Genomic DNA, 16870 nt, shown 5'->3' with positions numbered 1-16870 from the left:
GGAACAGTGGATGGAAACCGATCAAGGAGAGATTCAACCTAGAAATAAGGAATTTTTTAATGACATAACAATCAACCAATGGAACAGCTTGCCCTCAGAAGTTGTGGGTGCTTCATCACTGGAAGTTTTCAAGAAGAGATTGGACATAGTATTGGGTCTCCTGCTTGAGCAGGGGATTGGACTAGATGATCTACAAGGTTCCTTCCAACTCTGTTACAAAGTTTTGTTAAATTTCTCACTCTCTCATATAAGTTAATTAAGGCAGAGTCTCTTTGAATGATTTAAATACTTCATCCTAGATCTCGTATCTATTTGATGTAAGTTGTCATTTCTGTCAGCCGACTCTTGCACTTGTTTTTTTTTTTTCTGTTCTGTCTTCCACTCATTTCACAGCTTCCCCATAATCTATCATATATGGCCATTGCTGACATTTTATGAACTGCTTCATATAACCGAAGAGCACTCAGATTGGAAAAGATTGTGGCAGCTAATAAAAATTGATCAATCCATCAATTTTAAGATTCAAAATGCAACCTATTAGGCATATAATTCTGCAATAAATAACTTCTTGATATTTATGTATACTTAACTATATTTTGTGTTGTTTTTAGAAGTATGAATTTACATCTGAAGTCTGGCTTTCTAAGCAGGTATAGTATTATTAATTATTTGGAACAAAGTACAGATATTGATGATTTCTTAAAAGCTTGGGAGTAATTTCAGCAGAGTTAAAAAAATAAATGAGTTGGTACCTCACTATAGTTGCTGTATTTTTCTGATGGCATCATAGAATAAAATTCTAGTATAGGTCTTTGATAGCTTGCAGTTTGATACTGCCCAGCTTATTCTGATTCCTGGCAGTTTATATTGTATATTAAACTATATACATTGACATAATACAGATGGTTATCCAACCAGGCAAAAGGAAGCATAGGATTTCACAGGATAGGGTTACATACAGAAAGTCTGACTTTTGGCCCATAACCCCATAGATTGCCAAAGGGAAGACACCCTCAGCTTCTCTTTCCTTCAGAGCAATACATAATAAGTCTGCCATTAGACAAATGCCTAATCAAGTGTCTTAATAAAAATGAATTTCAACGCATTAGACAAGAAACCATCTCACTATTTTGGTCGCCACGATGTAAAAAAGATGTTGAGACTCTAGAAAGAGTGGAGAGAAGAGCAACAAAGATGATTAGGGACTGGAGGCTAAAATATATGAAGAACAGTTGCAGGAACTGGGTATGCCTAGTTTAATGAAAAGAAGTACTAGGGGAGACACGATAGCAGTGTTCCAATATCTCAGGGGTTGCCACAAAGAAGAGGGAGTCAAACTATTTTCCAAAGCATCTGAGAGTAGAACAAGAAGCAATGGGTGGAAACTAATCAAGGAGAAAAGCAACTTAGAACTAAGAAGAAATTTCCTGACAGTTAGAACAATTAATCAGTGGAACAACTTGCCTGCAAAAGTTGTGAATGCTGCAACACTGGAAATTTTTAAGATGTTGGATAACCATTTGTCTGAAGTGTTGTAGGGTTTCCTACAAGGGGTTGGACTAGAAGACCTCCAAGTTTCCTTCCAACTCTTCTATTCTATTCTATTCTATTCTATTCTATTCTATTCTATTCTATTCTATTCTATTCTATTCTATTCTATTCTATTCTAATACATAATGATAGTGCAAAATAACTTTCCATGAGCTTCCCATTTTTAAAATAAAGCCAAAAAATTATAAAATTTAATATTATACATAGTAAATAATAGTAAACAAAACACAAGCTTTTGCATAGCTTTGTGTCATGCGCCACTTGTGCCCATTACTGAATTGGCAGACTCTGCTAATAGTGATTTATGCCCTAGTCACCTACAGATTGGACTACTATAATGCACTCAACATGGGGCTGAGTATACAAAAGCCTTCAGGTGCAGGTGCAGAATGCCATAGCACAGGCAGTGTGCTCCTAGAACAGTGCATGTTACACCTCTGTTCTGCAAGCTGCATTGGTTGCCAGTTTGCTTCCAGGTCCAATTCAAGGGGTTGGCTCTAATCTTTAAAACCCTTTATGCTATGGCACTGGATTACCTGAGGGCCCACCTGTCCCCAATTTTATCATTCCACCCTATTGGATGTGGCAGGGAAAGCATATTGTGTGTCCTGTCAGGGAATCACATTTGGTGGGTCTCGTGAGGTGGGCTTTCTCTGCTGCAGAGCTTGCCTTATTCATTAATTAAAGTTTTAAGTTGTTCTGAGCAGGTTACAATATAATAAAAACAGTAACAAAGATAATACAAAGCAATTAAAATTGAGAGGATTCAATACATAACTAAAAACCAAGGCGCTGGACGGTCTGGGCTTGGGGATGTAGCAGGCCCCTATCAGGGCCTCAAGCCAAGCAGTAGAGCCAAGTTTTCAGACTCTTCCAGTGGCCAGGAGTGTGGGAGAAGATCTCACCTCTAATGGGAGAATATTACAGAGAGCAGGGGCCACAGAAGAAAAGACTCTTCTCATAGACCTAACCATCCAAAATTCTTTGGCCAATGAGATCCTAAAGTAAGTCTCTTCCAAGGGAACTAGTATGGCAGTCTGTATACACACACACACACACATACAAGTGTGAAGTGATTATCATGGACTATATTTGTATTTTCAGATATCCACAATCCATAAGAAAATACAGACATAGCCAATGATTCACACTAGTAACTTACTGGAAGACAGAAGTTTCATGTAAGTTTCCTACAGTGTTAATGGTAATTACCGGTATATTTCACTGTAAAAAAAGCTGTCCTGGATTCCAGGAGGTTAGCCCTCTTTAAGTAATTGTCTGGAGGTCAGGAGAACTGTACTTGCATTTCCTTCAAGGTGAGGAGGTCTCTCAGAATGTTCCCAGAGCCAGCTTGCATAGAAAGCCTTTTTGTGTTCCTGTGAAGGCAAATTCAGTTTCCCTTTGGACCGCCATGCAAAATTCATGGAGGTCAGGAAATCAAGGTGAGACCTGCCTATGAACTGTATTCTCTGCTTACCTTAAGCCATCCATACATTAACCTAAAGGCACAAAGAAGGATTTACTCTATTGCAAAGCAGTTTAAAATTGTTGGGGGGTCTTGGGGGTGGGGGAGATTTCTAAGTAATGGAATTGCCTCTTGAATTATTTTTGTGCTTTGTTATCTTGACTCTTATTCATTTAGATGACATCTGTAGCCACTCACCTTATGCACCATGGCCCTGAGTGTCTTATAAGCCTTTGTAAAAACAGTAAAAAACATAAAATCATATTTATGCCATAATATATTGTTTATCTTCAATGTGTTCAGTATTTGAATATGCCATCCGTAAAAATGATAGCATATATGAAGTAGTTTTTAACAAGAATATTTTTCTCTGGTTTTTTTTTTTTTTTTTATAGAATGAGGAGCCAGTTTTTTCTAAAGATGGCAATACATTTTTTATGACAGTTCCAGTTAAACAAGGCGGCCGTGGTGAATTCCACCATATTGCTATGTTTAATGTTCAGGTGAGCTTCTTTTACTTAAATTAGATTCCAGCCACAGAAACTCATTGGGCAACTCTGAGCAAATTACTGTCTCTCAGCTCAACCTACTTCACAAGGTTGGTTTTGTGGGGAATAACCGGTTTGTTTTAAATTGTGCTTAGATATAAGTACATACAAAATAAAAATACAATAGATAACACATGGGTAAGTATTCCTTTTTTGCTTTGGGTCAAATCTTTCCTATAGAATATTACACTTGTCTAAAGGTAAATGTTTAGTTCAAGGAGTGACATTACTAAAATTATTGCACAAAAAAACCCTCGCTCAACGTGACATTTGCCACCAGTGTTGCCATGAAAGTTAGCATACCACTATATTCTAAAACACTTAAGTTACAGGAGTTTTTAAAACTGTCCACTGCTATTTTTAAAGGAATGTTATTCAAAAAAACCCTCTCCCAATTATTTTTGTGGAATTCCTGTATGAATCCCTAGTTATGTGATAAACCAGTCTTCTCTCTCTCTCTCTCTCTCTCTCTCTCTCTCTCTCTCTCTCTCTCTCTCTCTCTCTCTCTCTCTCTCTCACACACACACACACACACACACACACACACACACACACACTGGTCTATGACAGAATATATCTTGCTGGGGATCTAGAATTCTAATTGGATCAGATTAGTTCCAGAATTGCCCTGTTTTCCGGAATGAAGATGTACCATAAATAAACTAGCCCCTCCATATCCCTAATACTGTCATCAATTTTGCAAAGAAAATTAAGAAATAAATCTCTCCTAGGATGAGGAACATGCATTAAAAGATTTCCTGTCCAAAACACTAGATCCAATGAGCTTTTGATGATACAATTCTAGGCACACAGTTTTAAATTCAAAGACAAACAAGAGTTAGTTTTAACCCTGTGCTCAAACTCTGTTTTATTCTTTTTAAAGTCAGTGGAAATATTCTATTTCATATTGATATCAATGGATATTAATACAGATATGGATGCTAAACACAGATGTTGTTTTCCTTAACAGAAGACTCTATTGCACAGTTTTAACATTTACAGATTATTTGTGAATTATTTCTTGGTGACCATTATTTCTTCTTTCTCCTATTTTCCTGCAAGTAATGTATTCACTTTATTAAATTAAAACATCATTGATGCTAATAGAAGAGGATATTTGTAGTTCAGGGTTGAGTTGTGGATTCCTTAGTGCTCTCTGAGTTGTTTTGTTTTGTTTTTTGACAACGTTTCATTACCCAAGGAGAAAACATCTTCAGCTAATGCTATTTATTGTGTGAGTGAAGTACTGAGACATTGCATCTAGATACTGTAATTTTCATTATCAGAAGACTAAGATAGAGTTCCTTGCTCATGGAAATATTTATAGCTTAACTATATAAACATTAAGGGAAAAAGACCTAACAAAATGTAATATTTGCTTCCTTGAATCCCATTGAAGTGAACTATTTAAAGACATGTAGACTGCTATAGGATATACTGTCATTGAGAATTCAAGGAAATTAACAGATATCCAACTCTTGTGAGATATAAGAGTTAGATATCTGTTGAACTGTACTTTCCAAACCCTGTCCCCAACCCCCCCCCAACCCCCGGATATGTATGAACATCAGTGTTTTTGTAACACAGGTGTATGCTCAGCAAAACAAATGCTACAATTTGTAAGGATAGTGTCATCATCATCATCATCATCATCATCATCATCATCAATCACCATCCAAACAGGATTTTCTCACTCCTTCCCTTCCTTTCAATCCATTCACTTTTCTTTCATTCAGTTGTGGGGTTTTTTTTAGTTTGATCCTCATTCTTTAATATGTCTCAATCACCTCAGTGTACTTCAGGAGTACCTGGGTGCAAGGAGAGGCTCAAGGGGTCAAAATAACAGCTGCAACTATACATTTGAAATCCTGACCCTTTTTTACATGCAATTTAGGTTGCTGTATTGAGGTTTTTTTTCCTATCTGCCAATTCCCCAGATATATTACTGAGTGATGTATTCATCACTCACTTTTGCATTGTATCTAGTTCCATTCATTCTTGGCCCTATCTCTATTTTACTGCAAACTTAAATAACCCATTTTCATTGCATTCATCTTACATTTTTTGTATTCCTGACATAATAAGCTTACATTTTCATACAATGCAGTATCCAGACGCCCCCTCTTATTCAAGGCCTCTTATTTTTGCTTATTTCAATAATTATTCATTCTTCACAATAGCCTGCAAACTACGTGCTATCTTTCTACCACCATTTATCTGTGCATTCGTTTTCCCATCTTCAGTTAACATTTTACCAAAGTCAGCTATTTGCTTATTTTTTTATCGTTTGTATAAAACTTGTGTTAATTCATTCATTCCATTTTACCTGTCAAATACAAATACCTTGAGCTTTGATTCATGAATTTTCAGATTCATGTTTCTCACTACATCACACAATATGTCTAACATTTGCTGCAAGTCACTCATGCTCCCAGGCAAAATCACGGCATCATTTGCATACAGAAATACACACATATACCTTTCTCAGTCAACAAATCTTAAGCAACATTATGAGAATTCGTATAAATATATTTATAAATATATTATGACATCACCACCTTGAAAACATACTTTCTTATCTTACTCCCTACTAAATATATTCCATATTTCTCATGCATCTCTTAATTTTACAAACCCTAAATATATCTATTTTTTTATTTTTCATTTCATTTGTTAATTTGTGTTTGTTCCATTCATTTCTCTTACTTTCAAGTTGCAGCCTTTTATATATCCTGACTGATACCAAAGGGGCCCATAGAATTTGACCCCTTCTGCCAGTCATTGCTTTGATCAATTAAGGAAAGTCATGGGAGAAAAAAGGTTAAATTTATTATTTTTTGCAGATCAAAAATGAACAATTTAGTATACGACATCTGACATCAGGGAACTGGGAAGTTATAAAAATCTTGGCATATGATGAAAATACCCAAAAGATGTGAGCATTATTTTTCTTTGTCTGTTCAGGTAAAATATCTGTGTTATCAAGATAGATTCAATGTTATTGGTATAGCAATGTTAATTATGTTTCTTTTGTTATTAAATGCTAATACTAGCCATGAACCATAAGTACGAAGACAAACTGTATTTAATCTCTTGATATATTCTAGGAACTTTTCCTGGATATTAAAATAAGGCTAGGCTGTAATAAATTCTGCTTTGAAGTATTGATTGAAATAAGAAAATCCAAACACTGGGTTAGGCAACAATATCTCCAAGTGGTCTTGCTTTAGAATCGTAAGTAATCAGATCATTAGGATTTAAAAATTAAATACATTTTCACCCTTGGATCTCCCACTTTTAAAATCTGCTTACCTTCAAAAATAATAAGGAATGGTTCTTGCTGTTTATTCTTAGGTTGTAAATGGATGTGCTTCCCAGTACTGTTAACAGAAAGGATTTCTCAGAAACTCCTGAAAAATATCATTTATTAATAATTACCTTTGTTAAGACTTCAATCCTGTATTGCATAGAAATAAACCTTGTTGAATGTGATTTATAAAAGATTTCATTTAAATATGTAGAAGCGTTGAAGCCATTTTCAATTATAACAGATGTTTAGTTATTGGTACCTAATATGAGAATGAGCTAAAGTCTCTGTTGTCTTTTAATATCTCTGTTGTCTTTAATACAAGCAAGGTGAGCACTTTGAAAACCTGCATTCTTTTTCTCAGAACAAGATCAGTTGTTCTGCCTGATCATTAGTTAATTTGCTTCTCCTTTTTAATCTGGGAGAATTGAGGCAGACAATCTCTTCTGAACACAAAACAGTAAGACTTCTGATAAAAACAAATGTTTTAATCATTAATTACGCTCCATCTGCATAGAACATAGCATATGCAATAGTCCAATTTGTATTTTATTTTTACAAAGCCAGGTATGCTAATTCTCGAGTTTCCTTCTTAATCACCTAAGGACATTTTCTAGTCAACATGAATGATCATGATGTTAATGATGATAAAACTGTATGGATTGGATATCTTATCCTGAAAGGGGAAAATAAGTCTAGAATTGCAAAGCTTCTTTGCTAATGAAAAACTAGGAGCAATGTAAAGATAGGAGCAATGTAAAAAAATAAGCCAGTCTCAAGATGTTTTGTGGATTGCCCCTTCAGTTAAGTTAATGGTAAGAATGATCCTGCTCTTCTCCTATATCACTGAAATCCTTAGGTCTGATGTTCATTATGTTTATTATCTACAGCAAATTAGTACATATTCACCTGGGCTAAAGGTGTTTTTTTTTTTCTCATTTTGCCAGTTATTTTTTAAGTACTGAGAATTCACCAAGAGGAAGACAATTACATAGGTAAGCAGATCCGGTACAATGTGATTCCTAAGTGATTGACAGGCTGTGTTTCTTTGTTTACAAAAAAGCAATTAACTTAAATGTCAACAAAGATCCCGTGCATACCTTAGAAATTCTGCATGAATCTGTGGGTTTATAAAAGAAGCAAATTTCATAGGAACAATATATATTGTGACAGAAAGATAATAACCCAAAGTCATCCTTCACAGCATAATACTAAGCCTAGTTAGCATTTTATATGCATTGGAAAATACCAAGGAAGTAGAAGTAATAAAAATGAAGCTTCAGTCAGTGTTGTTCTCTTTCATTGTAAGCTCGGGGTTCACAAAAACTGTACATATTTCCACATCCTCTATTTCCCACTTCATTCCTTTGCTGGAGAAAAAAATGGTGATACATAGGGAAGAGTTTGAGAGAAGAAACAACGTAGCCCTGTTCAGTATAGGTAGTCCATGTCTTACAACTGTTTGCTTAGTGACCGTTCAAAGTTACAGTGGCACTGAAAAAAGTGATTTATGTCCATTTTTCCTTCTTATGACGGTTGCAGCATGATCATGGTCAAATCAACATTCAGATGCTTCACAACTGATTCATATTTATGACTGTTGCAGTGTCCCGGGGTCATGGGTTCATCTTTTGTGAACTTCTGACAAGCAAAGTCAATGGGGAAAGCCAGATTCACTTAACAACTATGTTACTAACTTAATAACTGCAGTGATTCACTTAACAACTGTGTCAAGAGAGGTCATAAAATGGTGCAAAGCTCACTTAACAACTGTCTCGCTTAGTAACATAAATTCTGGGGTCAATTGTGGTTGTAAGTTGAGGACTATTTGTAGTGTCTGAAGTATTGACAATTAAAACCAAATAATTTTTTCTTATAATGATATATTTGCACTGCATATTAGCTGTAGGTTTTCTTGTGCTTGATCACTTTTTTTTTTACTTCCCTAGTGTGTCAACAACTGAATTGCTGAATCGTCAATGCCTCTCATGCAATTTTATGAAAGATCATTGTACATATTTTAATGCAAAGTTTAGTCCTTCAATCAAGTATTTCATTCTACAGTGTAAGGGTAAGCCAGGCTGTCTTTGTTATTACACTTTTTTAAAAATGAAATGTTTTTGAACTTCAAAAAAAATAATGTATCTCAGTGATAACTATTACAAATAAAATATTTATATCGTTATAGTAGTTACAAAATCTCAACTCTGGCATTATAGCAATAGCACTTAGACTTATATACTGCTTCACAGTGCTTTACAGCCCTCTCTAAGCATCTTGCCCCCAACAGTCTGGGTCCTCCTCTTACTGACCTCAGTAGGATGGAAGGCTGAGTCAACCTTGTGAGATTTGAAAAATGCCTTACTGGACAATTTAAATTTTGTACTGATTAATTCGATCATTCTTATGATAAAATGGTCTACGAAACAAAGAACCAAGGGAGACGGGTGGCTAGAAGTAATTGTATAAAAGATGTACTAAAGTTGTATTCACTAGTTATTTAAACTATTTAAAAGGATATCCTTCAATGTGTTCCCCTACTATCAAGTTACACACAGCCAAAAGTCTGAATAGTTGCAGATCTAGATCACATTTGTCAATCAGTGACATAAATAACATTCCTGTTATCGTTAGTAAAATGCCCAGGAAGGTTATGGAAGTTGCCGGAGAATGAACTATATACACAGATATTTATTAGTTTGTTTGTTTGTTCCTTTGTTTGCTTGTTTACTTGCTTGCTACAGTCATTTCACAATCTACAGTTCTAAGGGGAAGCATTTCTAAAGACATCCTGCATTCTGAACGTTGCAGATTGCAATACCATAAGAGGAGGAAGAGGAGGAGAAAGAATAGGGTGGACTCTTTCACCAGTGTGTAGAAGCAAGGATGTTTTAATTTGAATTCCTGCATTGAGCAGGGAGGGGACCGGTTTGATATTCTGAAAGGCCCCTTCCTTGTCTATTATTCTATGAAATCAGATGCCCTCTTCACCAGGGCAGTCTTATCTGTACATTGAATCAAAGCTACAAGACGTTTGGATACGTTTCTTCTGAGATTTCCACTCAGTTTTCTAATGGCCTCCAAATGACTTTGCAAAGTCTGAATGCTCCCTGTTCTCTCTTTGATTTAATAGTAGCTGCAGGTACTCTGTGCTTTATATAATCAGGCTATTAATCGCTCTATGTGTCAATTTCTCAGCTGTAAAATTGAAATGATGAAGATAATAACAATCATGCATTTATTATTTCCCAGCAGACTATGCTATTTCCTTGGCATTAATGGGACCATTCATATGCTAAGTATTAAAGCGTATGAAGTAGTAGTTTTGAAAACAGTGTCTTAGAATAATTTATGTTTTGCTTTAGTTTTTTTTTTTTTTTAAGTTGAAGAATCCAAAGCTAGTTTCTTTTATTTACTTCCTCCTTGTGCCTGTCCTTCGGTGTTTTACAGGACCTGGTGTTCCGATTGTCAGCCTGCACAGCACAGTTAATCCTGAAAGTAAGTTATACCAGTTCACTGGGGATTTTCTTGTGGGCTTTCTCCCTTTCAATTGAGACCTTCAGGAAATTAATTTCTAAACCTCATCTTAATTACAACCTAGGAATAAGCATGTACGTAAGCAATAAGGACAGGGTGAAATTAATACAGTAGCTATAATTTATCAGGGATTTTTCAGAGTGATCTTCCATTATTACGTACTCTTTATTTCCCATTAATGCTTACAATAATTAGGTGGCACAGTGGCACAATCTCTTTAAATAACTATGCAAATTGAGTTCCTATTACAGTACTTCTAATATATGCTTTAAAATACTTTAAAGCTCTAATACAATTAGTCTGGATTAAGGAATCATTTCTGAGTGCCAGTTATCTAATTGATCCTTTTTTAATGATACAAATATTATGTGCGCTTAAATCTCTCTGTTTAAGCAACTCAACACATTCATGTACACACATACAAATAAGACACATATACAGTATAGTACACACAAACACATATAGGTTTTCTATATAAGTAACTTTTCTACATAAGTAACTTTTTCAAAATATATAAAAAATTCAAAATATTTTCAAAATATCTCATATATATATATATATGCAAAAAATTAAAATCTTGGGTGTTTTCCCACGCCATGTTAAATAAGTTAATTAAAATGTTTAAAATTCTGGTTAAAATCCTAGCTTAAAATCTTCTAAAAATCCTTACAGAGCACTCTGCAAGGTCCTTTAAAACCTTAGCTAAAATCCTACCAGTACCTTAAAAGTTTTTCTTTCTAGCAACGTTTCGACAGGCTCACAACCCTGTCATCTTCAGGCTCTTGTTTAGTTTAGAAGCTATGGGTGTGTTGCGAAGTCGGAGCTGTCGCTTTTCTATGTTTGCTGCTGCTGACGTATGCTGGTTAGCCTTTAACTCTGTGTCCTGATTGGACGCTACTGCAAGCAAAACTATATGGCGTCCCAAAAATACATAAAGAGGGCATACCCCTCAGACCTGCGTGCACTTATTCGTCCAAAAAGAAACCCCCACTAAAATCCAAGACAGAGAACAAGAAAACGGCAAAGCCCTCCTCCCATACATAAAAGGCACCACAGACAGAATAAGCAAAATCCTCCACAAACATAACATCAAGACAGCATTCTGCACAAACCGAAAAATATCCACCATCCTAAGGAACCCCAAAGACAAAATTGAGTTAGAAAATCAAGGAGTATATGAAATCCCATGCACCGCCTGCCCCACCACATACATCGGACAAACCAACAGACGAATAAGTGCACGCATAGAAGAACACAAGAACTCAGTCAGAAAAGAGGAACCAACTTCTTCCCTGGTCCAACACCTTAAAGCCACAGGACATGATATTGACTTTAAAAAGACCAGAACTATCGCCAAAACTGAACCCTTTAACAACAGAATAATCAGAGAAGCCATCGAGATAGAAAAACGCCCACACAGCATGAACAAACGAGACGATACCTCCCGCCTACCAGCCATTTGGAAACCCGCCCTTATTGACAAACGAGTCCCTAACACAACGAATGACACCAGACCCACACTCACGAGAGCCACACAGGATGTCACCACCACACATCCACGCAAAAAGCAGACTCAAACCCACACTGATAATGAGCCACGACCAAGGACCAGAAGCCAGACCGCAGCTGCATCATTAGCCACTTTAAACCCCTCCAATCCATCCATGGAGCAGACTGACACCCACCATGAAGAGCTCGCACGGCCACAAACACGAAGCCAAACAACAACAACGCAGCTCACCAGCTCAAATCCCCCTGCAACTCAGACTAAGCTGAGCACAACCAAGTCCCCACCCAAACAGAACACCCCCCAGCCAATCAGAGCACAACAAACCCCCCATCCAATCAGAGCACAGCCAAGCCCCTAACCAATCAGAACACATCTCCACCCAATCAGAACACAGCCATGTTCCCACCCAATCAGCTCACACCCCCACTAGCAGTTAAAAGGAAGAGACAGCTGCGATCTCACATTGCTCCTGGAAGCACGAAGCCGAGAACACCAGCCTGAAGATGACGAATGAGACTTCGTCGAAACGTCGCCAAGACACTTCCAATTTTACGTGGGAGAAGACCCGAATAATCAAAGACCGACATACAAACACCCGCGAAAACCTGAGAAAACATATATGAGAAAACATATATGTATGTATGTATGTGTGTGTGTATATATTTAAAGCATATATGTATGTATGTATGTATGTATATATATATATATATATATATATATATATATATATATATATATACATACATACATACATACATATATGCTTTAAAGCACAACTATTCACTTTAATTGGGAAATACTTGAATTTAAATGAATGTGTGTACGTATGTGTGTGGATATATACACACACACACACACACACATACACACACACACACAATATTCTTGCCCATAATAAATAGGCTAAGTCAGTAAGTTATACAATGAAATCATAGTTTTAGAAATGAAACGCTGTTGTGCTGAACCTCTCTGCAATTCTCGCCTGTAAAAATTCCAGAGGAAAAATTTATTTGTATAGAAAATTATGGAAATATATATACATATGTTTACATATATATGTAAACATGATCATCATTCCTATTCATGAAATAAACATTATATGATTGAATTTTAGACAAATCATTGTTTTTGAAACAGTTTAGTTGACACTCTGAAACTGCCTCATAGTTTGATTATTCATTATTTAATTAAATTGAGAAGTTTTTAAAAGATTGTTTAGATGAAACATGTCAAATAGCTATCCATACGCAACTGGTGCTTTAAAAAAAATAGACAAATAATCCTTCAACTGTAATTTTAAAAAAAAGTTTTAGAAATTTGTAGATGAAGGATAATTTTAAATGGATATGTGTTTATACATAGACAAATCAAAATCCAATAATATCTTGTTATTCAAAAACTATCTTCCATTTTACTTAATTTAATATATAATTTTAGTGTTAAAATCCAGAGTTCTATGGGGGTTGCATGATGAATCAAGGATCTCATCTTAGGAAAAATGCTGGGGTCACCTCTCTTAACTTCATGTTTGACTTGTATTACCCTAGTATCTCCAAAAATAAAACGTCACTGACGTTTTTATCCCTGGAACATACTTTTCTCTAACAAATAACTTCTATTGTACTTTATTCCTTTATGTAAAAGCCAAATTGCATATGTGGAAAAAAATTATATGACACATTATTTGGGTGCAGTATGGGGTAAAACATATGTTTTGGTGAGTTCACCTTTAAGACCGTATATACAAAGCCAAAGACCTATAAAAAGTACCGTATACATTAGATTCCATTTATCAGATTGAACATTGATTGAACATATGAAGATTATCCTTGCATTTAGCAGAGCATAACAAAATCAAACACAGGAGAAAATGCTAATTCCATATAGCTAGGCCCATGCATCTTTTGGTTTAGCAACTTCCATTTCCAATTGAAAATGCAGGCTGAAACTCCAGCTGTAGTTGCCGATGAATCTGGTCACAAAGGCTCAGTAATTAAAGTCTACTTGGGTCACATCTATAATATGACAGGAAGTTTGGCTTAATGTTCTCCAAGTGTTATAGTTCTTTTAAATTGAAATAAGACTTAATAGGTACTAAAGGAAAAGATGAGTGAAATGTATCTCTCTATATACAATATGTATGCGTTTTCAGTATATCCATATTTATTTTACTCTGTAGATGTGCTTTTCCAAAAACTGGTCTTTAAAAATATGGACTGCATTTGTCATATAAATTGTATTTTAAAATTTCCATCCAATTAAGCATACATGTACATTGGTTCCTTTCTTTGCCTTTGTATTTTACAGAGTTTTATATTTTAGAAGATAACTCTGTTTTAATAGAAGCAGTTTCAATGAGAAAAAACCTACGAACAGAAACTAGAATGCTTCACATTGATGACTATGGTAAATATACTAGAAAATTTTGGAAAAAACAATATATGTTTTCAAATAGTACTTTTAATTCATTTTTCAAACTACCAGCCTTTAATCTTTTGCTCTTTTCTTAAAAGAACTTCCTTTACAGTTAACATTTCCAAAGGATTTCTCAGATCGAAATATGTATCCACTTCTCCTAATAGTGTAAGTATAACCCTGATATTATTAAAATTTGTGAAATTGATGTATTACATTGTTTATATGTTATATGGCTTCAAGAATGGCCACTTTAGTTATAAAAATAGCCTTCCCAGTAGTGACCTCTAAACACTGTTGGGATGACATCATATGTTCATCATGCAGCTATAATTTTATTAAGGATCACATAAATGATTTTAAAAAACCAGAAAAAAAACTTTATTCTCAGTTATGGAGGCTGGGTAATCCAAGATGGACCTATATTACCTGTCTTTATCAAATTTTTTATTCTTTTCCATTTTCAAAGAACTTAGAACTTAGAATAACTTTATTGTCACTTTGAATGTACACTAATCAGTATGCGTTAAAATGAAATTTCGTTGCATACAGCTTTCAAAGGGTCACCACCTCCATTAGACACTACATACACATGAAAAAATAAATAAATACAAACTTATGCATATATCCACATATATTATAAGACATAGAGAAACAACACAATCTAGTTCAGATGTATACATGTACATGGCGAGAAAAATGAATCTTGCGAGTTTACCAGACAGATGGCATAGGAACAAAGGTGTTACAGAATCTAGTTTTTATAGAATTGATGCTGACTTACTGTAAACTGAAAATTTTGCTGGGATTGTATTATTCAACTGCCATATCAATCAAGCCGTCAGCTTCTTTTTTTAATATTCCAGTTGTAAACCATTGTCAGATTTTATCTTTATCCACTTTCTGTTTGATCTTTTTTAGAATTTGATTGTGCAGTGCTTTTCCTTGGCAGCATTCTGTTTTTATTTTTATATGATGATGATGATGATACTTTGACATTCATTTGATGTTTTGTTTCTTGCACGTTCAGTAAGTTCCAATTTGTTTCAATGCGTGTTCTTGGCAATCTTTTATGTAATCAGCCAGTGCATGTTTTTCTTTTTCGACCATTCGTTTAAGTTGAACTAAACCTCTGCCTCCATTTCTGCAGGACAGGTATTATTATTATTATATTATTATTGGAATAATACCTGTATGATTGTTTCTAATAAATTTAAAGGGTAGTGGCATGCAGTAGTTTTCAACTTTGAAACGTTCTGTCCCTACCGCAAATACACTAATCATAAAACACTTCAAAAGTGCCCAGAGTGTGCTTGTTTTGTATCTGTAAGACCAACTTCAAACATAATGGACAGTCTGAACATTTCTGGAATGGTCAGAACAGTGTCAGGACACATTTAAGAAGGTCAGAACAACCTGCTTTGAGCTAAAAATGCTTAGAATCCAAAACATTTTTCCCACTCATACTGAAGATGTTAAACAAGTTCAACCATATTCCAAGAGTAAAAATGGCATCTATAGGCACTATTCACTTCATCCAAAATTCCTAACAGATTAAGCCAATTATAAATGAAATTTAAAGGTGGACACTTTCTGTATCCTCTCTAATTTTTGTCTATTTTGGAGATGCAGAAACATTACAGGCCTGTAGTTTCTGATTAGGAAAAAAGACATAAACTGGCATAAACCAGTCGAATAAGTTATTATTAAAAAACTATAACAAGTAATCAAGATCCTCCTATCCTTTTTACAATTGTAACAAGATTTTTCTCAGGTATGTAAAAATGAGGGGAAATGACTATGTAGTTCACAGCCATCATCAGTTTTATAGGAAAGTGGTAATTTCAATAATGATGAAGGAATCATTTTTATTCCTTGTAGCTCATACTGATATTATGTATTATACCAACATAAAAATGGTGCTGTGGTTTGTTTTTGTTTTACCTTCTGGGTAATTGTTACTGGTGCCTCATAAAACATATAGAATGCCATTAAAGGCGTTGAAGAAAATAAAATGAAATACTACATTAAAAAGTTGCAACCCTCGGTGAATGGCTATCATGCTTTCTTAAAGAAAGCTTTTTCTCTATTGAGTGATAATATTACTGAATAGGTAATACATGAATGAGGAGGATGAGCAGAGGAGAATCTACTTTAAGATGTCTCTTCCTCTCTTTATAATATTGAACAGAAGGAGAAGTTGCCACTAATTATAGTTCTCATATAAAAGTGACTTCAGGGACACCCTTGGCATAACATAAAGATTTGATTTTAAAAATGATGTATTTAATCAGTATCAGCACATTCACTGAGCATCAGTGATCTATAAAATGAAAGAGTTATAATTTACTCTATATTCATTTATTTACTACGGATTTATATATTCTCTAGCATTCTTAAATCGCACACGGTCATTTCTTATTGGAGTTGGTTTATAAGCTTATAAGCCCAAGTAAGTAAGTAAATAAGTGCATAAATAAACAATTCCAATAGAATTTGGACACTGCTATTGCCTCTTTGTTCTAAATGGGTTGAAT

General features: G+C 34.9%; 1 protein-coding gene across 2 annotated transcripts in view; it reads left to right on the top strand.

Moving 5' to 3' along the window:
- Positions 1-16870, top strand: part of DPP10 (dipeptidyl peptidase like 10) — a 635227-nt gene that overhangs the window by 580407 nt on the left and 37950 nt on the right. For both annotated transcript variants that reach the window (XM_087881801.1, XM_087881800.1), the window contains exons 12-19: positions 612-650; positions 3412-3519; positions 6408-6499; positions 7819-7866; positions 8821-8942; positions 10322-10369; positions 14226-14324; positions 14432-14501. In XM_087881801.1, the coding sequence (XP_087737927.1) occupies positions 612-650; positions 3412-3519; positions 6408-6499; positions 7819-7866; positions 8821-8942; positions 10322-10369; positions 14226-14324; positions 14432-14501 (626 nt within the window). The remainder of the gene's footprint in view (positions 1-611; positions 651-3411; positions 3520-6407; positions 6500-7818; positions 7867-8820; positions 8943-10321; positions 10370-14225; positions 14325-14431; positions 14502-16870) is intronic.

This window comes from Pantherophis guttatus, chromosome 1 (assembly GCF_059756535.1).
Source record: "Pantherophis guttatus breed Tessera chromosome 1, ASM5975653v1, whole genome shotgun sequence".
Classification (NCBI taxonomy): Eukaryota; Metazoa; Chordata; class Lepidosauria; order Squamata; family Colubridae; genus Pantherophis; species Pantherophis guttatus.
This window is presented reverse-complemented; position numbering and strand designations above follow the sequence as displayed.